This window comes from Poromitra crassiceps (genome assembly GCF_964638095.1).
Source record: "Poromitra crassiceps genome assembly, chromosome: 5".
Taxonomy (NCBI): Eukaryota; Metazoa; Chordata; class Actinopteri; order Beryciformes; family Melamphaidae; genus Poromitra; species Poromitra crassiceps.
Genome location: NC_139642.1, coordinates 21731885 through 21757332, shown reverse-complemented (window position 1 = coordinate 21757332; position 25448 = coordinate 21731885). Strand labels below are relative to the sequence as shown.

General features: G+C 44.4%; 1 protein-coding gene across 1 annotated transcript; it reads right to left on the bottom strand.

The window, feature by feature from the left end:
• Positions 1–3124: 3124 nt before the first annotated feature.
• On the bottom strand, positions 3125–20196 carry wsb1 (WD repeat and SOCS box containing 1). The gene is made up of 9 exons (XM_083637317.1): positions 19866–20196; positions 17035–17203; positions 15216–15496; positions 14018–14149; positions 13448–13548; positions 8915–9087; positions 7593–7706; positions 3790–3897; positions 3125–3471 (listed from the first exon to the last, which is right to left on the bottom strand). The coding sequence occupies exons 1-9, from the start codon at positions 19903–19905 to the stop codon at positions 3309–3311; spliced, it is 1281 nt and encodes a 426-aa protein (XP_083493443.1). The 5' UTR covers positions 19906–20196; the 3' UTR covers positions 3125–3308.
• Between the last annotated feature and the right edge of the window lie 5252 nt (positions 20197–25448).

Sequence of the window (25448 nt, the reverse complement as noted above, 5' to 3'; positions counted from 1 at the left end):
ATTGCCAAGAATAATTGACAGCTGCTCTGCATTGGCCTCTCTACATAAACATTATTCAAAACAAACTGAAAATAATACCATTCGTTCATTTGCCCTTCTTCACAACGCCTCCTTTCATCCAATCACAGGCACTCATTAGCCCTAAAGAAACGCACAAGGCATCAATACACACTGGCACTGACAATCAAGAAACAGACGTACTATTCGTCAAATAGCCATTCCGACAATGCTGCTTTTTAAGAGGTATTTTAGACAACTGTGCATATTTGTATCTAGAATCAATCCAGTTCAAAGGCTAACGGGAAGATCTGCAACGCCACAATGTGAATTCACCAAAGTGATTGAAATGCGGAGAAAAACGTTTGGCCTTGTGTGAGGAACAGATAGCAGAAAGTGGATTTCTTTGATTGCTGACATAGTCATGTCTTTATACAGCATGTATGTAAGTCGCAGGGCACACAGTCATTCATACCTCCACAGTCTAGGTCTAACCTTGCATACCTCCACAGTCAGGTCTAACCTGTAAAAGACATGACATCATTCTGTCCTTCTGGTCTCTTAGCCTGAAGACATATTTAGTTACTCATATACAGTTTCACATTTAGAGAAAGAAAACGAGAGAGCACAAACAAAAATACACGTTTACTGAAAAGCAGTGAAAAAATGCTCTAAACTTTCATAACATTGATATACTTGACTTATATATATATTTATATATATATATATATATATATTTACAAAACACGTGGAATTGACTGTACAGTTTTTTGTACACATTCAAATATAGACAGCAGTAAGCTAGCGGCACATCGCCGGCCTCTCCTTGCCCTGCAGGGGGCAGGATAGAGTGCAGTGTGAGCGGGGCGGCCAGGGTTTACACTAGGTTCTTCACACAGGCACATGGGGGGGGGGGGCAGCATGACCTGCTGTCCCTGAGGATACACACACACACACACACACACACACACACACACACACACACACACACACACACACACACACACACACACACACACACACACACACACACACACACACACACACACACACACACACACACACACACACACAGTAATCTCTTAGCATTTAAATCCACAATCAGATTATTTTGGGGGAAATGTCTGCTGCACTGTGGCTACACCTGCATTTGGAATCAGGTTTGGGAGCTTAACTCACTTAGAACGCATTTCGACCGCCGGCATCGTCTAGTGTCGCCTTTCTTGGTTTTCCTCTGGGCAAGAACCAGGCTGAGGCGATACTTTTTTAGTACCGCCTTCGTTGAGGTTCTAACGGGGCTGATGTGTGACCCTCTTGTGTGTTAGTTAGGATTTCCCAAACTGTTATTTTCACCAGTCTTGTCTTGCTGCCTTCAGCCTAATAAAATCAGTCTCCTTGCTTAGCCTCAATAGGCGGCCATTTTTAAAAGGCTCGGCCTGAACACGAGCCTCCTCCCACTGTCCCCGACCCACGCAGGCAGTGAGAATAACGATATGGAAATAATAACTATAATAATTACGATATAGAAATAGCCTATTATTTTCCACTGATGGTCTCATTTGATCATATAGGTCATATAGAGGCATCAGGATTTCATAAGCAGTTAAAAGTTCCATGCAGGGGGCGGGGCTTTCATTGTACATGTATGACAAGTAGGGTCGCTACAAAAGGGAGCCTGTTGAGGCCATCTCCTTGTATATGCAGTTTCATGTGACATTGCGGCGTCGCTATGACGACCAGTTGTGGCGGTGGGCACATTGAGGGGGTACTATTTGCGGTGGAAAACCAACAGGTACTACCAAAAGCGAGTAGAGACGATACTATGGGGTCAAAATGAAGCATTACATCAATTCAGGTTCGCCAAATTGTCAGAAAAACGGCACTGATGCTGCGCAAAAAAGTGTCGAGTATTGGGTTACCGACATCCTAAAGCCAATATTGGCTTTATAAGAAATATCAGAGCTACAACCCACATAAAAGAATCATCTGGGGATCTCCGAATACTTACTAATTTGAAGATATTCTAATATCGGCAAAAAAAAAAGAGCAGTTTCAATCCAGAAATATCCTTATCGGCCTTTGAAGCCTCACATCGGTCAAACCCGAACATCAAACAACATTCTTTCCCTTTAGCTCACTCTCACACGCTAGAAAACAAAACACCTCACGCCTCTCAAAGCCAGCGGCGTCGCAAAGCTCCTCAAAGAAGTGCAACAGCCATTTCAAGTCAGAAGAAGAGCGAGAGCGACGTTCATGTCTTCACTGATGCGTCTGGAGAGCTGCATTCGCGACAGTGTGTGGCAGAGGAAAGCGCGTTCAGCACTGAGGTGGGAAGCTGGAAATGTGGCACACTGATATGGTGGAGGTGACGTGGCGCCCCGAAATAACTTGACCCTGTAGCTGTGGACACTGCAGTGCACCAGGCTCTGTCATGCTCCTTTATGTCTCTGGAAGTTCTCTGGAGAAAAAAAGTCCACGCCTTTTCAGGGCTGTATATGATTCATTGGGTTTCCAGCATGCTGCGGTGCCGGAGTGGGTCTGGGTGGTGATGGTGGGGGGGTTAGATGACTTTGTAGGCCAGGTAGTCGCGTAGCGGGGTGGGTCTGGGTGGTGATGGTGGGGGGGTTAGATGACTTTGTAGGCCAGGTAGTCGCGTAGCGGGGTGGGTCTGGGTGGTGATGGTGGGGGGGTTAGATGACTTTGTCGGCCAGGTAGTCGTGTAGCGGGGTGGGTCTGGGTGGTGATGGTTAGATGACTTTGTAGGCCAGGTAGTCATGTAGCAGGGTGGGTCTGGGTGGTGATGGTGGTTGTGGTGGTTAGATGACTTTGTAGGCCAGGTAGTCATGTAGCAGGGTGGGTCTGGGTGGTGATGGTGGTTGTGGTGGTTAGATGACTTTGTAGGCCAGGTAGTCGTGTAGCGGGGTGGGTCTGGGTGGTGATGGTGGGGGGTTAGATGACTTTGTAGGCCAGGTAGTCGCGTAGCGGGGTGGGTCTGGGTGGTGATGGTTAGATGACTTTGTAGGCCAGGTAGTCGTGTAGCGGGGTGGGTCTGGGTGGTGATGGTTAGATGACTTTGTAGGCCAGGTAGTCGTGTAGTGGGGTGGGTCTGGGTGGTGATGGTGGGGGGGTTAGATGACTTTGTAGGCCAGGTAGTCATGTAGCAGGGTGGGTCTGGGTGGTGATGGTTAGATGACTTTGTAGGCCAGGTAGTCATGTAGCAGGGTGGGTCTGGGTGGTGATGGTTAGATGACTTTGTAGGCCAGGTAGTCGCGTAGCGGGGTGGGTCTGGGTGGTGATGGTGGTTGTGGTGGTTAGATGACTTTGTAGGCCAGGTAGTCGCGTAGCGGGGTGGGGATGGCCAGCGCCTCCACCTGCTGGGTGGTCATGACACGCCGTAGAGCCATCCGAGACAAGTGCTGCAGACTGGAGATGCTACGGGGACACTCCCAGAAGTGGACACTGCCGTCACGAGTCCTGTAATAACAAAATGTATAAATACGTAAATAAATAAACATTTGAAAAAATCGTTAACTCAACGCTTCCATATTTGGGTTTTGTTTGGATTTTTGCCAATGTGAAAATGGAGTGTTGTGAATACAGTGTGTACAGAGGCATTTGGGTGAGGATACACTACAATCAAAACTTGTAAAGCAGGTTTCCTTGGTTGCTTTACCATGACCAAGAGTCACTTAGGTGTGTCCTATGGTATGTACAATGATCTGCTCATAAATGTGTGTGTGTGTGTGTGTGTGTGTGTGTGTGTGTGTGTGTGTGTGTGTGTTAGTGTCTTACCCAGCAGCAAGGACACTTCCTTCAGTAGAGAAGGCACAGCAGAGGCCGTTGGTCAGGGAGGCGATGGCCTGGGGAGCTCTTTCCTCCATGCTCCAGAAACGCACCAGCCTGAGCGGAGAGGGAACAGAGAGGATCTGATTGGTCAGCACGTCTCGCAAACAACATACACTGACACAGGGCGTCCGAGTAGTGTAGCGCTAGATTCCCTGGCTACCAACACGAGGGTCGCAGGTTCGCGCCCCCCGTGTTACCTCCAGCAGGGTCGGGCGTCCATACGGGCACGATTGGCTGCGTTTGCGGGTGGGACGCCGGAACGAGGGTATGTGTCCTGGTCGCTGCACTAGCGCCTCCTCTGGTCAGTCGGGCCGCCTGTTCGGGGCAGGAAAGGAACTGGTGGGAATAGCGTGATCCTCCCACGTGCTGCCGGTGAAGCTCCCCGCTGTCAGGTGAAAAGAAGCGACTGGCAACTGCACATGTATCGGAGGAAACCCGTTTCTGTCTACGGCTCTCCCCTGATTGGCAGAGGGGGTGGGGCAGCAGGAGGAATTGACCAAGCACATTTGGGAAGAAAATGGGGGCGGGATCAGAAGGACAAAAACACACTGACTGAAATCAACAAAACTATGACTCATGTGTTCCGCAGAACATTTCGCTTGCGTTTCCAAGCTCCTTTGAGCACACAGCTCCTGAGCTCCGGCCATCTTCAGCTTCTGATCATGTTAACAGCAGGGCTGTAATGAGAAGCCATCTTAAGCTACACCGTGATATCAAGGAACCACTTATTGCACCGTAAGCCTTCCCTGTAATACTGTGCCCACCATATGGCACTGCATGCCACTACAAATAAGTTCATAATGGGGGACTAATTCCGTTTACAGGTACACTTATGAAGTCAATGTTGAATTATTTTATTTAAAAAAATATATATATAATAATAATAATAAAAAAAGGGGTTTTGATTTAGGATTAAAATAGTTTTTTTACGAGGCATGTCTAAACCAGGCGGCAAGCTCAGACTTGGACAGATGAGGAAGTGATACTAAAAGCTGTAGTTCCTCGAACGGCCTCGAAAGGGATCATTTAAATCTCAGGATAAAAACAACATCCTAAACTGTGGAGCAACTTTGTATCTCTCGTATTCTGCCAAAATCTATTTCACAACCTTCTCGAGGGGCTGCAGCGGCAGGGGAGGAGGGGCTGCAGCGGCAGGGGAGGAGGGGCCGCAGCAGCAGGGGAGGAGGGGCTACAGCAGCAGCAGGGGAGGAGGGGCTGCAGCGGCAGGGGAGGAGGGGCTGCAGCGGCAGGGGAGGAGGGGCCGCAGCAGCAGGGGAGGAGGGGCTGCAGCGGCAGGGGAGGAGGAGGGGCTGCAGCGGCAGGGGAGGAGGGGCCGCAGCAGTGGAAAGCTTGTTTTCCTCCAGGCCTGACTAATGGCTACCTTGTGACGGTCATGTGATCCAAAACAGCCAGAGCTCTCTGCTCTCAGAGCCATTTAAGACCGACTCCCTGCAGCAAACACTACTGTCTTTCTGCTGCACGCTGCTGTTTACATAGAGACTGTTTTCACAGAATTGTGTTGCTAGGGAACGGTTTGAAAACCTAGCTTATTTCCTGCTAATGCTACAAACACTGCCACAGGAAGTAAGCTGGGGGAAATTTTAGAGTGTTTATGGTGTCGAGTTAAAACCATGGATAATCTGACCACAGTGTGGGCTAATGGGCATCTGAAGAGGCTTTAGGGGCGAAAAATCAACCCTGAGACGCACAGCAAAAAATAAATAGGCTTACATCCATAGGAGTTTTGGGATGCTGATAACAATATTAATACTGGGAGTTTTACTTGTTGTTGTTGTTTTCTTACTGTAGATAATTTTCCAATACCCTTATATTATGTCCAGATGTTGACATGTTATGATATTTGCTATTTATCTGTCCTCTTCGAATTTGTTTAAAATATTTAATGCCATCTACACATAGTATGAGTTAGTCCAAATTCCTGTTTCATTTAAAGACACCACCTGTTCAGCCCTGACCAGAACCCGCCCTGACCGGAACCCGCCCTGACCGGAACCCGCCCTGACCGGAACCCACCCTGACCGGGAACCAGCCCTGACTGGAACCCGCCCTGACCGGAACCCGCCCTGACCGGAACCCGCCCTGACCGGAACCCACCCTGACCGGGAACCAGCCCTGACCGGAAGTCCGGAACCCGCCCTGACCGGAACCCGCCCTGACCGGAACCCGCCCTGACCGGAACCCGCCCTGACCGGAACCCGCCCTGACCGGAACTGGAAATGTATGCAATTGGGGGCTTCTTATTCACAGCAACGGATTACTTAAACAAATTAAACGTCTGTTTATTATGCCATTTGGGATTGAATGGGAGGTTTGGTAAAACGGATTAAAAAATATCTTGAATTGTTGTAAATCGGCATAAAAACATGAACATTGAATGAAGTGACGTCAAATGTCAAATGTAAAAGAAAAAAATCAGGAATAGTTACGACTGTAGCACTGTGGTTATTGCGTGCCTCACCTGTCGTGTTATGACTGTAACACTGTGGTTATTGCGTGCCTCACCTGTCGTGTTATGACTGTAACACTGTGGTTATGGCGTGCCTCACCTGTCGTGTTATGACTGTAACACTGTGGTTATTGCGTGCCTCACCTGTCGTGTTATGACTGTAACACTGTGGTTATGGCGTGCCTCACCTGTCGTGTTATGACTAACACTGTGGTTATTGCGTGCCTCACCTGTCGTGTTATGACTGTAACACTGTGGTTATGGCGTGCCTCACCTGTCGTGTTATGACTGTAACACTGTGGTTATGGCGTGCCTCACCTGTCGTGTTATGACTGTAACACTGTGGTTATTGCGTGCCTCACCTGTCGTGTTATGACTGTAACACTGTGGTTATTGCGTGCCTCACCTGTCGTGTTATGACTGTAACACTGTGGTTATGGCGTGCCTCACCTGTCGTGTTATGACTAACACTGTGGTTATTGCGTGCCTCACCTGTCGTGTTATGACTGTAACACTGTGGTTATGGCGTGCCTCACCTGTCGTGTTATGACTGTAACACTGTGGTTATGGCGTGCCTCACCTGTCGTGTTATGACTGTAACACTGTGGTTATTGCGTGCCTCACCTGTCGTGTTATGACTGTAACACTGTGGTTATGGCGTGCCTCACCTGTCGTGTTATGACTGTAACACTGTGGTTATGGCGTGCCTCACCTGTCGTGTTATGACTGTAACACTGTGGTTATTGCGTGCCTCACCTGTCGTGTTATGACTGTAACACTGTGGTTATGGCGTGCCTCACCTGTCGTGTTATGACTGTAACACTGTGGTTATTGCGTGCCTCACCTGTCGTGTTATGACTAACACTGTGGTTATTGCGTGCCTCACCTGTCGTGTTATGACTGTAACACTGTGGTTATGGCGTGCCTCACCTGTCGTGTTATGACTGTAACACTGTGGTTATGGCGTGCCTCACCTGTCGTGTTATGACTGTAACACTGTGGTTATGGCGTGCCTCACCTGTCGTGTTATGACTGTAACACTGTGGTTATGGCGTGCCTCACCTGTCGTGTTATGACTGTAACACTGTGGTTATTGCGTGCCTCACCTGTCGTGTTATGACTGTAACCCTGTGGTTATTGCATGCCTCACCTGTCGTGTTATGACTGTAACACTGTGGTTATGGCGTGCCTCACCTGTCGTGTTATGACTGTAACACTGTGGTTATGGCGTGCCTCACCTGTCGTGTTATGACTGTAACACTGTGGTTATTGCGTGCCTCACCTGTCGTCGGTGACGCTGGCGATGTGGCGACCGTCATGGCAGAAGCTCACAGAGCGGACCCAGCGGTCGTTCGACCCTCCGGCAAAAATTGGTGATGGCGGAGGGAAGAGATGGCTGGAGAAAAGGGGGGGGGGGGGAGGAGTGAATGACATTTCTCAAGTACAAACACATTCACGGTTGAAAGCTTATAATGTATAGTGATACATAATACAGTTGTTGTGTTATCACAAATATCATCGTTACTATGGATTTTCATTCATTGTATATTTTTCTCTTTTTGAGACCTGTCGCTAGTCAGATGAAGGGAGGCAAGTGTGTATATTTAATGTTATATTTGATCATATTTAATGTTGCGATATTGATATTTTTCTCAGCACTGCAAATCACATTTCAAGCCTAGTTTGAGCTTTCAATCATCTTTTGTCTGATGAAGAGCACTGAGCTTGAAATGTGGCTTGTCTAAGTGTTCAGAATGTAGACATAGCAGGTGTCATTGTGCTCCTTTTTTTAAATCCGTCGTCTGAAAACACAGATCGGTCCCAGCTCGCAAAAATCTATTGACTGATGCGAAAAACGCAGAAAATCGAACCTCGTCCGAATACTTAAATGACGTACGTAATTGTCGGACTCGGTGTGTCAATGATGATTGACACAAATGAGGTCGTATTCAATTTCGGACGAAAAAACTGAGTCTGTGTGCAAAGTGTTTAACTGTGAACAGACTGTGTTTCTAAATGTACGACACTGCTGCATCAGCACAATTCAGTAGACAAGACATGGGTCATTTCAGTACTGTTCTCACTGGGAACTGATCATTTCATCACGGATACATCTGACTGATTCTGGGTTTCATTTCAAATTGTTAGCTAGCTAACCAGATTCTATTGAAGCGCCACTGTTTCTCCGTTAAGAAGACATCTGATTAGCACACTAGCTAATGTGTTTAGTAGAAGCTAGCGTTATAATAGCTAGTAGTTGCATATTAACACTAGCTAATGTGTTTAGTAGAAGCTAGCGTTATAATAGCTAGTAGTTGCATATTAACACTAGCTAATGTGTTTAGTAGAAGCTAGCGTTATAGCTAGTAGTTGCATATTAACACTAGCTAATGTGTTTAGTAGAAGCTAGCATTATAGGTAGTAGTTGCATATTAACACTAGCTAATGTGTTTAGTAGAAGCTCAAGCTCAATCTTGAAAAGACAGAGCTACTCTTCCTCCCAGGGAAAGACCTCTTCCTCTCCATTGACAACACTGCTGTGTTAACCTCTACATAACCACCTCAGCCGAAGCAAAACAAATACTGTATGTGCACATGTCTCACCCCAGCTCCAGCAGGATGGTGGCCTTGTGGGGGTCCCATACGATGACCCGGGTATCGTAGGAGGCGGTGGCCAACAGCGCCCCATCTGGCGAAAACTCACAAGACACCACGTCATTGTGGTGCCCCTCCAACCTCCCGATCAACGTATACTTGTCCATGTTCCATAGGAACACCTGCGGAGGGAAGAGAGGCTTGTTATAGCCCATGGAATGATTTAGACTGGATGAATGATCTCACATGTATGACTACTAAATGCACATTAAACATAAATTAGAAATTAAGATTAAGCAACGGCAATTAAACACGAATTAAACAGAAAGTGATGCTCAGTGTCACTATAAGGCTTCGTAACCATAAACCAGGCCAAACAAACAGTTATCAGCACATGCGCTATACAAGCAGCAAGGCTATCTGTCCAAATGCATCACTTCACCTAAACTGATGATATTCAGATATGTATTTCACTGACTACAACATGAACATTGTGATTAACATTCATACATTTTGATCTAAAGACAGTTTTAAACATTATGATTAATCTTTGTACATGTGCAAATACATTGTTAAAGATGCTATGCAAAACAAAAAAGTCTACACATAAAAAGAGAAAATAAAGCAAGTAGTAACTTAAGGTAACATAATGTTACTCCGCTGGTTTCCCCTTTCAGAGTTTTAGTTCACTGTGTTTACAATAGGCTTGCACCTCCGGCAGAGCCTAGGAAGAGAGACAGAGACTGCAAGAGAGAAGAACAAGGCCAGAGAGTTGTGCCTTTGGCAAAGACACACACACACGCACACGCACACACAGACAGACACACACACACACACACACACACACACACACATTTGCAAAAAATGTGACAATCTGTAGATGCCTTTTGCTTTCAACAGTCAGCCATGGTTTTAACGGTTATGTAATGTTGCCTTTGCTCTAGGGCAATGCAATACATGTGCAAATAAAACAAATCTATCTCCTCTAATGAGGATTTGCAATTCAATGTTTAACACTGCCCTTAACGACTCTTGCAGCTAACTGCGTCGATGTCATTATAGCAAATAGATCAGATGAAATGGAAAAGCAGTACTGCAAACATTGCATGTGAGCAAACATTATCGAGTTAGAGTGAAGTGAAGATAGAGTCTCTTCAGTTGAGAAAGTTTGCTCCCTCCTGTCACTGTCTGCAGTGTGACGTGTCTGAAGTGTTCCTGTGCTCCAGGCAGCTGCCTGCACTCTACACCATCTGCACACTTCCCATGTGGACCTGACAGGACTGCCGTCTACCGACACCAACCTCCTACTCGCCTCATACGAAGACAACAGCAGCAGCCATTTTCTCTCTGCTCATGCTAGCAGCTAGCACTGTTTTGGCCAAGCTGTGCTTTCGTTGCCGTTCAATTTTGACCGAAAGAATGAATGTTTATGGAGAAATGCGGCCAAAAAAAACGAAACAAAAAAAAACAGAAAATGTTATTTCTGTTGAGCTGTTGTTGCCAATGGCAAAACACTCAAAGGCTAATCATTAAAGCCAAAAAAGCCACAAAAGACCAGCAGATGTAAAAGTTACCGTCGATTTGGCCAATTTGTGGACAACAGGGAATTCACCATCCTGTATGATATTTTTCAATAGTAGCGTTGTTCTTCCTGTACTTGGAAGAGTGTTTGGGGCAAGGCAGACATTGATAGAGATACAGGCAGTCTGCAAAGGCACAAAGAACCTAGTCATGCATTACGTCAACACTGATCTGAGCTCTGGGCTGCTGCAACATACAGTAACAGCAGCACTGGTGCACTGTTGACTTAACCTGAACGTGCAGCAGATATGATGGCTGTGCTATAACTTTCAATTGATACTATTACAATTAGGGCTGCACAATTAATCAAATCAATATCAAAATCGCAATATGGCTCAGTGCAATATCCTGCGATTTGATCAAGGTAAAATGTGTCACAACACACTATTAAAGGAAGCATTGTGGTGCTACAGAGTAGGGCTGCAACTGACGATTATTTTCATTATCGATGAATCTGTCGATTACTTTCTCAATTAATCGATTAGTTGTTTGGTCTCTAAAATGTCAGAAAATGGTGGAAAATGTCATTCAGTGTTTCCCAAAGCCCAAAAGATATTCAGTTTACTGCCAGAGTAAAGAAACATTTTAGAAGCTGCAATCAGAGAATTTGGATTTTGTTTTGCTTAAAAAATTACGATGAATCAAAACGATTAATCGGTTATCAAAATAGTTGTTGATTAATTTTCCGTCAATCGACTAATTAAAAATTAACTAAAAATTTGCATTTCCACAAATCGTATCGCATATCACAAGATCTGTCAATATACTTGGAATATGATCAACCAAAAATGTGCATATTGTGCAGCCATAATTACAATGTTATATTGTATGCGATATTGGGAGAGACATTTAAACTGACAGTCACAGAAAATCGAACTAAGAAACTAAATAAAAGCTAGGTGTGTACTAACGCTATGGCAGTGCTAATTAGGTACAGGTAAGGGTGGGGGTGGGTTGGGTTGTTTGGGAGAGAGGGGAGGGGACGGGAAGGGTAAGGACAGGATTTTACCACCACTTGAATGAGTTTTAAAAACGGAAATAAATGAATCAAAAGAGGAACTGCAACAGCAGAGGGAGACAGACACGGAGCAGCACCTACGTGCGGATTGACCTTTGACCTTGCCAGGGGCCGGGACAGGGGCCCCAGGGCATTGGGCACTGTGCGTCCCCGCTTTGCACCGGCTGCTCAAAATGTCAGCGCGGCGCTCCCAGCGCTCAAAACCAATCACACACTGAGCTGAGCTCTGCCACCACCTGTGACGGAGGCAAAGACACACACTGTAGGGACACACACAGCCTAACAAAGCTAGTGTAGCACCAGCAGCTGACACAGGTCTACCATTACTACCACCATGCCCCCCTCCCCCCCCAATGGTTGCCAAGTATGGAGATATGGTGAACTTAGGGTGTTCAGTCTATGGACTCAATATTCACAAGCAGGCTTAACCCATTGATACCTGATGCAGCATGTGCGTGTATATCCCTCATTTGTGTGTGTATCCCTTTAAGACCGCAAACCGCGTCACGCGGTCTTAAAGGGATACACACACAAATGCTGCATCAGGTATCAATGGGTTAAGGCCTGCACACACTGGAAAGTCACTTAAAAAGTAGAGCCCGACCGATACATCGGTAGATATGTTGGCCGATATTTTTTTACGTTTATTTTTTAAAGTTATAGACAGCATGTTGTCATACATGCATACAAAATAGTTTTTCTTAACTCAAGTTATATATATATATATTTGTTCTACTGTATTTGTGTTTTTGTATCTCTAGTTATTTATAATCATTAAATTCCAAGTGAAGTTTACAGTTTCAGTGCACTGATGTCATTTTGGACAATAAAGTTTATTGTTAAAGTGTCAAATTTCCTGACTACATTACAGATCTCAAGTCAAATCATATCTTTCTCAAGCATTTGATATTTGAGGGATCATTGCAAAAAAAAAAAGAGTAATATGATGTGTATATAAAAATATCAGAATATCGGCCGATATATCGATATCGGAATTTTTTTTGCTCACTAATATCGGAAACGGCCCCAAAAATCCAGTATCGGCCGGGCTCTAGTAAAAAGTGCTCAGTAGGGCTGCGTATCGGTAGTCGATACCTTCAAGGTATCGAACCCAGTACCAAGTAGTATCAAAACTTCTCCAGTCAAACGACCCTGCATTCGATCCTTTGTTTTGTAGAGAAAAAAAACAGCTATTTGTATGCATTTTCTCACAACCAATCACAGCAAGCGTTCTTCGGTGTAATGTGTGATTGGGCCACTACTGCAGCAGCTACAACGCAGAGTGTTTGGTGGTGAAGTGAAGTGGAGCGCGGTGTATGTGACGGAGTTGACAGTTCAACAGGAAAAAAAGGTATCGAATTAAGTACTTGGTACCAATCGGTATCAATTTAAGGGTACTGGTATTGGTACTGGTATCGTAACTTTTTAAACGATACCCAGCCCTAGTGCTCAATCAAAAAAAATAGAACATATTTTTCTTCGGTGACCTTTGATAATATGCCAGGCTTACCAAAACCTTTTTTTTAAGGTGTTTGGGAGTCATATTTCAATTAATTATCATGTCAAGATGTCCCTGCTGTGATCACAAATTAATTCTAATAAATACATTAGAAAGTACTTGGATAATATTGGAGTGGTACGACAAGGTTTCTACAAAACAAAAAAAAAAACACACAAAAAGTTGTCTACTCTGCATGCAAACTTTATAATACCAAAAAACTTTTTTTTTCACTGCAAACAAAACCAGGCAAAATGTCCAAGCAGGTAGTACACCTCGTCATGACACTGAGCAAGTTTCTATTGAGCTGGAAATGGGAGGATAGCTGAGTGGGCAGTGTTTCATTTGGAGCTTCATTGAGCAGAACTTGGCACAAGCAATAAGCACACAGAGTAGCTAGCAAACCCAAAGAGTAACGAGGGCGAGATAGAACGTGTATATGTACCGCTTTGCCGGCGCCCACTGAGCACAGGATGGAGGAGTCGGGGGAGAAGGAGCTGCAGTACACCCAGTGTTGATGCCCCCGCAAAACCTTCACCATGTTACCTGCAACACAGACACATCATGACATATTACTCAGGGTATACGCAGGAATCCTCAAGTTAAATTGAATTCCTTTTAAGACCTTTTCAAAATATATTGTAAGACCTAAACGCTACTTTCGTCACATCAGCGATAGAGGTGTAAAAAAAGTTTCATCACGATACTTTCTTCTTTGGACAACGATACGGTATTTGCTGCCATGATACAATTTCGATTCAATTCAATTCAGGGGCCTGCGATCGATATGAGACGATATATGCCCATTTAATACAAAGAACTTCAATTTCTATTCTTGCACAAAATATATAAATTCAATCACTTTCAATGATCTATTATGTCTATTTTCAAAAACATTCAAGGCTTTGATTTGTTTTTGTCTCAAATTCACAAACTTGCAAGGATTCCAAGGAACGACGTCCAGGGAATATTTCAGTTTCAATAAAGGCGATCCACCAAGGACAGCGATCCCTACCGTCATCTTTCAGGTCCCAGACACGGAGGGTCTTATCTCTTGATGCTGAGACCAGCATGAGGCTGCCATCTGGAGCGAAGGTCAGGTCTCGCACTATATCGGTATGGTCCATCAGATTCAGCAACAGCTTTCCTGCAACGGCCCGGCATCAAAACAAACGGGGTTAATTAATACCTGAAGGGAAACAGTCAAGCAGGGGAGAAGCTACTTGAGGACGTCAACCCCTCCATTGTTCTGCTTATCTGACAACGATGTCAGATAACTCGCACTGTGTGGGCACAGCAGGAGGCGTGGCCTGATAAGCCTCATCAAGAAGTATGAAATCATTAACTTAAGTGCCCTGTTTTGGGATAAGAAATGTGACTGTCACATAAAAGTGACTAGAGCCATTTTCACACATGCGCTTTTTACCGCTAAATGACCGGAAAGCGGTCTAATGCCTTCATGTGTGAAAGTTGTTTTCCGGTATAAGCGCGACCCCGTCATCGCGGGCTTTTCACCAGTTTCGAGCCAGTCAGAAGAGCGGTATGCTGCGATAAGGGACACAAGTGTGAAACGGGTCCAGTCATTTGCCGGTCCTTCTCTCTCATGGGCGAGGTGTACACACGTTGCTTAACGTTCACTTCCAGCGTGCATCACCTAATCATTCAAGCACATCAAAGCAAACTACTTCCACATTTCGCTTCGTGCATTTGCTTTCTCTACATACATACAAGCGTTGGGCGGCGGACTGAAGGACTGGCCTCTCTCGAGCAGAGAGGGGAGGGGGGAAATCGGCTGTGTTTATTACGCTGGCTTGACGCTGCCTGTCTGCACTGCAGCCCATGAGCGAATGTGAAGGATACAACATACTCTTAAGTCAAACGAGTGTGATTTATTGTGTGACAAGCGACCTTATTTCACCATCGGAGTTTTGCCGACCCCCAAAATAAGCTCCCCCCTCCCCCCAACATACAGGCTATTTGACGACTATATTCACACATGCAGCGCTCAGGTGTGAAGGGAAATTCCGGGAAATGTCCGATATTTTGACTTACAGGTAATTTTCCGGTACGCATGTATGAAAACGGCTTAAGTTTGCATCCCTGAAGCTTTTGCCTTTGAAATCCCCTGGGCTACATCCACTTCAAACAGCTTATAGACACTGAGACACTTTAGGCTTTTGAAAGCGCTGGGAGGGACGTGTTGGTCTCCTCACCTGTGTACACGTCCCAGATCTTGATGCGTCCGTTGTTGAGGCCCGTGGCCAGCAGCAGTTGGTCCTGGCCGAACTTGAACCGGTGCCACTCGATGTTGACACAGCGGCTCTGCTTCTCCGGCACCGACGAGCCGAAGGCCAGGCCCCACACGATGTCGCCGCAGTCGATGGTGTGCTCGCGCAGCTCGCCGGCCGCCGCCTGACCTCCGTCGCGGCTGTTCTGGCGTGACAGGCGGCGCGGGCTCGACGCGTTGGTGCCCTCCCCGCAGTGACCCGCAGAGCTACAGCCAATGGAGGGTGGATGAAGAGAAACACAGGAGAGGAGGCCAACAAGAGACAAAGAGGTGAGAGTCATACAAAAGCAACTAACCTAAAGACTAAGGTGTGCTTTTTTTTGTTTTGTTAAATGAAATAAAAAGAAAAATTTGACTTCAGAAAAACAAATGAATTGAAATGATATTGTGTAGTTAAAAGACGAATTAAAATAAAATATAAATATACAGAAAATGTCTATTAGTCTTTGTCAATTTTGTCAACACAAGCATGACTGAGTCTAGTTGCCTTCACAAAGTTTCCAACTTCCAATCCATTTAGGTGTCCCAGTGCCCGGGGGCCCTCGTTAATGTTTCGGTTGCACCCGTCTTACTTCCTGCCTTTTAGACACAAAACGGCTGCTGCGAAAAAGACCTATTAACTGATTTTATGATATTTTCTGTGTAGCTTGATGCAATAGTCTTGTCTTTAATCTTCCCTCTTAACAGCTTTACAGCCTCACACGGGGAACAATACAGATAACGCGCGCTGAACGCGCCATATCGATTTCATTTTTACAGCACACAGCGATATGATCCTCGAGGTGCCGTGTTTTCATTTCTCCTGCCAACGTTTTCCTCCGCCGGGCAAATAGACTTCCTGTTAAAGATTGACACGTTCAAAAGCAGTGGCGGTCACAAGATGCTGCTCACTGCTAGCCTTATACGTAGCACAAGGCTAATAACATCACGTTCAAGCACCGGTTAATCTCCCTCCCAGGAACTTATCTTATTTACAATGATTTCCAATGGAGATAATAACGCCTTGAACCAACAATTCAATCCTTAACACCCTCAAAGTAATGAGGCAAAGAGGAGCACCCTCCCAGCTCAGCTTAAGTTAAAGCCGTTATAGCTTCTGAAAAGTGCATTGAATTTCTCTTAAGAGTTGCTGTAAAAGTCTAGTTGCAGCCCAGACTGCCGGTGGCAGTGACGGTGACGGACAAAAACGCTGTGGAGATCACTGGGTGAGTCGTCAGATCATAATTAATGTGAGGAGAGGGCTGCAGGTTAAAAAAAAAACGAAATTCTCCTTTAAGATGTGTTAACGGCTCCTTAGGGCAGACCGGCTCATAGGGCTGAGCAAAATGATATTATATCGATATTATTTACATTTTGGATATGGTAATATGGTGATATGGCATATGTGTTGTCTGTTCCCGGTTTTGAAGGTTGCGTTACAGTAAAGTGATGTGATTTTCCAAATTTGCCAGACTGTTCTAGCTGTTCTATTATTTGCCTTTACCCACTTGGTCATTATATCCACATTACTGAGGATTATTTATCATTATATATTATATATCATTATTTATTGTATGTCAACAGTGATACCAGGCTATCTTGGCTCATTGTGGAGTCTATGGGATCAAATAACGTAATCATGATGGGGCTTTGTTCAAGCCTCAGCGTCTTGAGGGGAGGCCCACAGTCTCAGACTCTGAAAACCCCTGGGCTAAGGGATACCTCGGTCTAACCGGATGCATTTCAGGCTTTAGGGGACTACTTACAAATCCTTCAGGCATTTTGACCACGGAATGAGCTTGACGATGCGATGCCCTAGAGACCAAGCGAAGTAGGAACCATCGGGGGCGAAGGCTACGGTCCAGGCCTCACGCCCAGACTTCTGGTCGAAGGGAGCGACCGGCACCAGGAGTTCACCGATTAACTTAGCCTTACCTGCACACACAAGAACACAGCTACTTCAGAGACAGCACTGACTGAACTACAAGAACACAGCTACTTCAGAGACAGCACTGATCACATTAGGATTCCTTTACTCAACCCAACCTGGCAAACAGGAATCTCAACCATCTCAGAACTACCCCCTTGGCCTCTCCACACACACACACACACACACACACACACACACACACACACACACACACACACACACACACACACACACACACACACACACACACACACACACACACACACACACACACACACACACACACACACACACACACACACAAGTAGGCTTGTCGGCAATGCAGTCATCTGATTGGCCAACTGTGCAGATAGCACATCTGATAAGAGAACAACGTGGGTTTGGTTAGCATAGTTGATAAGATAGGTTAAATGTCCTGTAATGTTTACAAGAACAACCAATATAGGTTTATTAAGCAGTCGGCGTAAATACACCAATAGGGAATTATAAAGGACACTTCTGATCGTTAATAGATCTGAGCATTTTGTCAGCACGGGCCTGAAATCTTTGGAAACCTGCCAGAGAATGTATATTATAAAATAAACCTCTGTATGGTTTTAAGACACTCCCTAAAAACTATTTTTGTACAAACTTCCATTTGATTGATCATTTAAAGTTCATTATTGCTACAATTATGTTAGAGAATAATAATACTGTCATCCAGTTAAATTGAATGTATTATGTAACTTGAAGAGTTAAAGAAATACAGTTACTGTAAAAGCATTATAATCGGTGGAGTCCGGACTACCTTTTTAAATATTTAACCACGCCGGATTGCTAGAACAACAACAACAAAACACCACACAAGTTACATAAAGTCCAGGAATTTGACCATGCCTCACTTTTGATGAAATACAATCTAAATAAAAAGTTTTCTCATGTTCCAGCTGTCTGATGTCTTTTCGGTTCTTTGGCTTGTGGACTGTCGGTCAGGATAAAATAAGACATGTGAGGATGTCATCTTGGGCTTTGGGGGGAAATGTATTATCGCCATTTTTCACCATTTGGTGACGCGCTTTGTCCCGTATTGGAGAAACACAAAGTGCAAAGAAAAGAGTGAAGGGCTATTTGTATTGAGCGAGTAAAACCCCGCAGCCACTGCTGCTCTGCCCCTCACCCTGTCTGGGGTGTCATCGTGTTACGTTCCAACTACCCTAGATTGCGCCTCTCTCATTCTGTTTGTTGTGAGTCACGACCAATGAAGCGCTGTCAGCGTTGCTAGATTCAACTAAACTCTGAAGACAGCACATTGAGTAGGCTATTAGCTATTTACATTGTACCTATACAAATGTAGCATGCCATTTGTTTTTGTTGTGTTCAGACGATTTCAGTTGAAATCTAAAATGTTTTTGCACTAATGCTTTAAACTTTCATACCAGGTTTGTTCTGTTCAAAAGAATAGCCTATAATGTTGCTGTTTGCACTGTTCAAAGAAAATTTAATAAGTGCAAATGTGAAGTAGGCTATTTAGACCTATATCAAAAATACTGTTTGCACTAGCCTACTGTTTGTTTTTTAATACAGCTGTTTTATTAAGAATGAGAAACTTTTGTTTTGCAACGCCCAAATAAAATTCTCGGATGGTAATCTAGGAATGGGCTATGCGCAAAAGTGTTTGCTTGTGTTAATAATAATCACGTGTAAATGGTTGAAGCTGAAGCAATTGCAGTTATGTGATTGTTATATTTAAATCCACTATGACAACCCCCCCCCCCCCCCCCCACACACACACACACACACACACACACGTTCCTTATTTCCATTTCAAGAAGTTGGCAACCCTAAAAGGCCAGAATCCCCCACGTGTCTGAATAGTGTGGCAGGCCAGGCAGTGCCTCTGCCTGCTACTGTCCCCCTCCCTCGGTCCCTCCTATCCTAATGTAACACATGAACCGCTGCCTGTGGCGAGCCCAGCCCAGGCCAGCTGTGTGTGAGTGGGGGAGGGGAGGCTCGAAGGAAATCGATTTTCACCCTCTATGAATAACAACAAGGAGCGTAAATAATGACGGAATCATAGCAAGTTAAGTCATCACACAAAACCCGATAAGAATACATTTTTAGCTCGTAGATTAAGACACAGAATGGGATTATTATTCAATTTAATCCAAATGAAACGATGCATGCGACCGTTCACGTACGCTTCAGACATACCGCAGCTAACCTACGTCACATTTTTTATATACAAAACATCAGCAAAAATCAATTACTATTACAATTGGTTAAAAATGTTAACTAACGTAACGTTAATTGACGGTAGATTTAACGTTACTCCCCCCCCCCCCCCCCCCCCCCCGCTACAGTGTGTTTTGGTGGAAAACTAACAGGCGAATCGATGATAAACAATGGCATTTTGTTGGAAATTAACGTGACTGCTGCTTTGTGTATCAGTAAGCCGAATTGGAGAGTGGATCATACAGATTCGTAAAAGATGTTCAGTCATATTCTCTGTGGACATGTAGACACTTTAAGGCAAGGCAGCGTTAAAAGAGCAGATTCTTCAAAGCGGTTTGGTGTGACGTTCTCTCTGTACAGTGAGCGGAACGACATGGAGCTGTCTGTAAACGGGCTAACCTTATAACTTACACCACGCTACTTCCAGTCTCTGACACAAACAGAAAAACAACTTACCTATTTCATTTTCGTTGACAGAGTCTGGGAAGCTTGCCATCTAAATAAGGTCGGGGATCTGGGAGAAAAGCCTAGTATTGATATAGAATAAGGTAGATATTCAGTGAGGAATGTCGACGGGTCTTCCGTCTTCGGAAGGCTAGAATAGTCGATAGGATAGGATCCCTCCGCCAAGCTTAAAAAAATGCAGTCGTCGTTGGATTTAACGTTAAATAGATCTGTTTCCCTTTGTTTCCTCGAACACAATTCACGTTGTTTTGCTGTTCAATTGCAATAATTCCTCCTATGCTACACAAGTGATGATAGTATTTTGAGCAGCGTCGACCTCGTAAAGGCTTGGCTTCTAACCGGATAGCAGCATTAAATTTCCATCCAGAGAGAGGGGGATGGCCGATTATGCTAAACTGTGGGAGGAGTTTCAGTACACCAAAGAACTTACATCGATAAGAACAACTAATAGGTTGTTCCATTGCGATTGCAACATCAGCGCACAACAAAGCCACAATTTTTGTCTGAAGGAGACTACCTCTGATTGGCTGTCATGGTCCTGTGCTGTTGTCCCATTGGCGCAAGGAGGCGTTTTTTTTCACGCCAAAATGGCGGCGGCACTGTTGTGGAAAAAAACGTTCTTCTGTTTTTGCCTTCAATACTCTTTGATTATACGTCCACCACACTAGTGTTATCTCGCGTGCAACTCGTCACGTCAGCAGTTGCAACCAGTGTAGGAAAGGGCAAAAAAATGCTCCAAGAAATCTCAGAACTGCCCCCAAAAACCATGTGATTTGAGGGGCAAAAATTGCCCCAAGATTTCGATAATGTTAATTATTTTAATTAAATTTATTTAATTTACATTTCCATCTCTAACACACACACACACACACACACAATCAGCACCTGCGAGCTGATTGCCAGAAGATGATTTTTTAAGTGCCCCCCTTTCCCATTTTCTAGACAGTGGCAAAAGTTGCCCTGCACAAATATTTTTAATTTCCTACAGTGGTTGCAACTTGCTGAATTCAGGTCCAGAATATGCTAAGCTCAACTTTCACATAGTAGCCTAGCTAAATACTACTACAGCATTCTGGGTCTACTCCCAACCTGCAAGTTCCAAAGAATAGCCTAATTACCAGCTGAAAGCTGAGGTGAACAGTGTTTTCTATATATACCATCTCCGACAGCTGAGGTGAACAGTCTGCAGTCTGACTTGTTCTCTAAACTGTTTTAAAGAGTAGGTTTAGCAAGAGAGTGAGAGATGATAAGCGCCTGTATTCACAGAGAGCTCTATGCCGCTTTGAGAGATAATGTAGCCCTGACCTGACCCCATCCCACGGTGACGCCTCTCATCAGCTCCAGTCCACCTACTACCACCTCACCTCAGCAGGGGGCCACCTCCTCAGACTCTCCCCAATCTGGGAACCCAGAGTCTATTTTAATGAAAATAGACTCTCAGATTGACTCTCCCCTAACTGTACCCCCCCCCAGCTCCAGTCCACCAACCCCTCCCCCCGCACCAGCTCCAGTCCACCAACCCCTCCCCTCATCTCAGCAGAGGCCCAGACTATCTACCCCCGCCCCTTCCCAGGAGTGATGTGAACAGGCTGAAATGACAGCCCTGAAGCACTGTGCTGGTCAGCCGTCTCACCCTATGCCCTGAAGCATCACAGACCCACTCTTGGACCCCCTGCAGTTCACCTACAGAACCAAACAGGTCTGTAAACATGGCTCAAATGAGCCATAAATCAGTTCATAATGTAAGAAAGAAAAGAAACTCAAAATGTCAAAGGCAACGATGGTGCTGCACTCTCATCACCACCCTCCATCATGTCTGGTACGCTGCTGCTACTCCCAAGGACATCAGCATACTATAGTGTAGTGTATCATCCACTGAGCTGAAAAGGTGATTGGATGCAACCTGCCATCCTTTCAGTACCTGCACACCTCCAAGACGCTGAAGCGAGCAGGAAAAATCATGGCCTACCCCTCCCACAAACACTTTAAAATGCTCGCCCTTAGGTTGAGGTCTGTCAAGAGACCAAACCTCTCGCCACAAGGACAGCTCCTTCCTGTGATCTGATTCATCAAGCCGCCCCCCGCCCCCCGCTAAGGACTCTAGCACCCCAGATTTACTTCCGGTTGAATATATAGAAAAAACTTTAATGGTCATGTTAATGTCTTTTACAAATATAATTCACAAACAAATCAAAGGTACAACACAATTATTTCAATGGCTAAGAAACATCCTCACATAAGAAAACACTGCTCTGGAAATAAAATCAACAATAACGTGAACCTTGACACATTTGTGGGGAGAAAATAAACTCCTCTAAATTTGACCCCTCTCCGAAAACCAAATCATCTGTTTGTCAAAGTTCCTCAAAAGAATGTCTTCCTGTTTGGCGTCCAAGGACTAAACACTATCTGCTGTTCCGTGGCTATGACATACATTCTTATGATAGCGTTGTTATGAGCAGAGCATTGTAAACAACAATATTCAATGTTTCTAAGCTCACTTCCTGTACATTCAGGACACACACACACACACTTAATATTGTACAGGGACATCTTGGTGTGACAGCTCATCATAAATCCTTTTAGTACTGCTGAGCGGCAAAAATGTTCATTCTGAGTGAATCAGGTTCTTCCAAAGCATTAAAGGCGAAGTCCACCCTTGGATCTTCTTACCGTGGTCTGCATCCATCTGTCATGGTCAATGCATTCCAGGAGCTCTTTTTTTTACCATTGCACGATGATATTGGCACGCCATCGGTATCGGGCGATAAAGGCTTAAAAATGAAACGAACATTTCTGCCGATAAATGACGCTAACCTAACCCAACCCAGGGAGAGCATCATCCAAGCCTGTTTAAGTAGGATGAGTATGTTTGAAAGAAAAATGTTACATACCGGTAAACAAATAAAAATATGGCATGTTTAACATAACCTAAATTGAAGTGGCTTTCTTACTTTGCTCAGTGAATGTATGTATACCTTTTGAAAAGTATTGTATTTATATTTATGTCTGCATCTGCCAGTGGGCCATCATGATAAGAGTAGCCATAGTAATGTGTTCTCTGAAATTTTGTGGAAAAAATGTGCACATATATCAGCATCGGCCGAAAGAGTTGGAAAATATCAGCATATCAGGTATCCAGTTGATATCTGATAACAGATTATTTTTCGTCTATATTGGAGACCCCAAAAAAAATCCATTATCGTGCAGCACTACAGCTGATGTTCTGCTATCAAACTCCATTTTAGCTGCTGGAAATATCTCAAGACACATCTACGAATGGCTGGTTATCCACAGCAATTAAAGAAATAAAGAAAAAACACACCACCCTGTAACAAAGTGGACCTGGAAATGCAACGTGCAGCTGTTTTCAACTGTGTTTAGGGTGTCGTTCCCCTTTAAAGGGGTGTCAGATGTGGTTAGCAGGTTTTACATTTACAAAATACAGTGACGTATTCCTTGCAGGCCATCTGCCAAGTTGTTCTGTCCGTTTTGGAACTTGAGTTGTTTTGGCGACTATGAACATGCAAAGAACAAAGAGAAATGATGTTGCTGTACTGCTGCATGTGAAGAATGCAATGTGGAGTGAATGATACCACTAATATCATGGACCATAATGTAGTCCACATTAGAGCCACAGACCCCATTTTAATTCAATACAGTCATACTTCTTTATGTATAGTGTGTTCACTTACTGCTAATTAAATAATGAAGTTTAACAATTCATCAATGTGCTGGGGAGCCCCTGGCACCACCCCCGTTGGTCCCTGGACCCCACATTATGATGCACTGCAGAGAGATGACTTAGCCTTTGGGAAAGAAATGTCTTTCCTGAACGGGCGATTTTATTTTTTATTTTTTTGTCATTGTGCTTGTACAGTATGCCCCACAACAATTCTAAAGGAGTTGCCACAGTGGGGGAGGGGGGTTGGGTGTGGCTTCCCTGAGAGAACATTGTTTCTAGAAGAATTAAACATCAACCCATTTCACATCACTGAAAAAAAATATGCTCCCACCCCTCCCGAGGATATGCAAGTACCTGGTGTCTGACTGATATATCACATGGGTCTGAGTGGTACCTGGTGTCTGACTGATATCACATGGGTCTGAGTGGTACCTGGTGTCTGACTGATATATCACATGGGTCTGAGTGGTACCTGGTGTCTGACTGATATATCACATGGGTCTGAGTGGTACCTGGTGTCTGACTGATATATCACATGGGTCTGAGTGGTACCTGGTGTCTGACTGATATCACATGGGTCTGAGTGGTACCTGGTGTCTTGACTGATATCACATGGGTCTGAGTGGTACCTGGTGTCTTGACTGATATCACATGGGTCTGAGTGGTACCTGGTGTCTTGACTGATATCACATGGGTCTGAGTGGTACCTGGTGTCTTGACTGATATCACATGGGTCTGAGTGGTACCTGGTGTCTGACTGATACATCACATGGGTCTGAGTGTTACATAAAAAGTGACAGGCTTACTGGAAATTGCGTGAGAAGCCACAGACTTAAACAAACACATGCCATCCGGCCAAGTTTCCTGTAACTCATGTTGACGGCAGCTGTTAAGTTTCATTCTTACTTTTTACTTTTAGTTTTAACTTCACCAAATTCATTCAAATAGCTGATTTTGCCATCTTCTCCGTAACATACATTTTTTTGCTATACAAACCCCTGCTTCCAGAGGCATTTATGTACTTTAAATATAAAACTCCAATTCTAAATGCATTCCTACATATCCATTATCATAGTACAACAAAAACAAGATAAATCAAACTTGGTCATTTCCAGCCTGATGGCAGTATATATTAACAACAGTGCCCCCTTGTGTGCCATTGCAATATCAGAGATGTCTGATGTTTTGCATTGTTTAAGCTGGTGAAAACCCAGAAAAATGACAAAATGACAACGCGCGCGGTCAACATGAGCCAGGATTTCACCTCATCCTGATCACCACAGAAGCTCAGAGTTCTGTGGTGCTTCTTCTCTCCATCCATATCTGAATCGGTTTACATCAACAACACATTACAAGTCTCTTAATCAATATCCCTCACTTTGTTACCTTTAAGTGAATAGCACCTTCACATATTTTAATGGCGACAGATACTCATTTCAGTCTCAATTACAAGGAAACTAAGTTCTTAAGAGACAACAAAATCAAAATAAAACACAGAGGAGAAGCAAATAACTATTCATTCATTGAAAGTCAGAAGAGAATCCAACCGTTTTCTTGTGACCTTCTCGATGTGTCCAGAACATCAGCTTCTTCTTCTTCTTCTTCACCTTGCATTCAGACGGGCTACATTAAACTTCTACTATTGCTTTAATCCATGCTATACTTTGAAAGATCTACAGTACAATGAAAAAGGGGGGATAGGCGGTCTCACAAAAACGCAATTGGAGACGGATCACAAGCTTGTAAAAACAAAAACAAAATCAAATCAAATCCATCATTCTCAAATAGTTCCGTCTAACAGAGTCGTAGTGTCAGATAAAGCACTGGGCCAACTTTTTAGTCTTCAGTCATATTAGCAGCCTATCAGAGCGGGTACTCCTCACAGTGAG

What these genes read in the sequence shown, in the direction of transcription:
- wsb1 (XM_083637317.1), bottom strand. Translation starts at nt 19,905, where the DNA reads ATGGCAAGCTTCCCAGACTCTGTCAACGAAAATGAAATAG. An exon ending in GATCTGGGACGTGTACACAG is followed by an intron (nt 14,150 to 15,215) that starts GTGAGGAGACCA and finishes GGGCCGTTGCAG; the next exon opens with GAAAGCTGTTGCTGAATCTG. An exon ending in GCCAGCGTCACCGACGACAG is followed by an intron (nt 3,898 to 7,592) that starts GTGAGGCACGCA and finishes CTCTCCGCTCAG; the next exon opens with GCTGGTGCGTTTCTGGAGCA.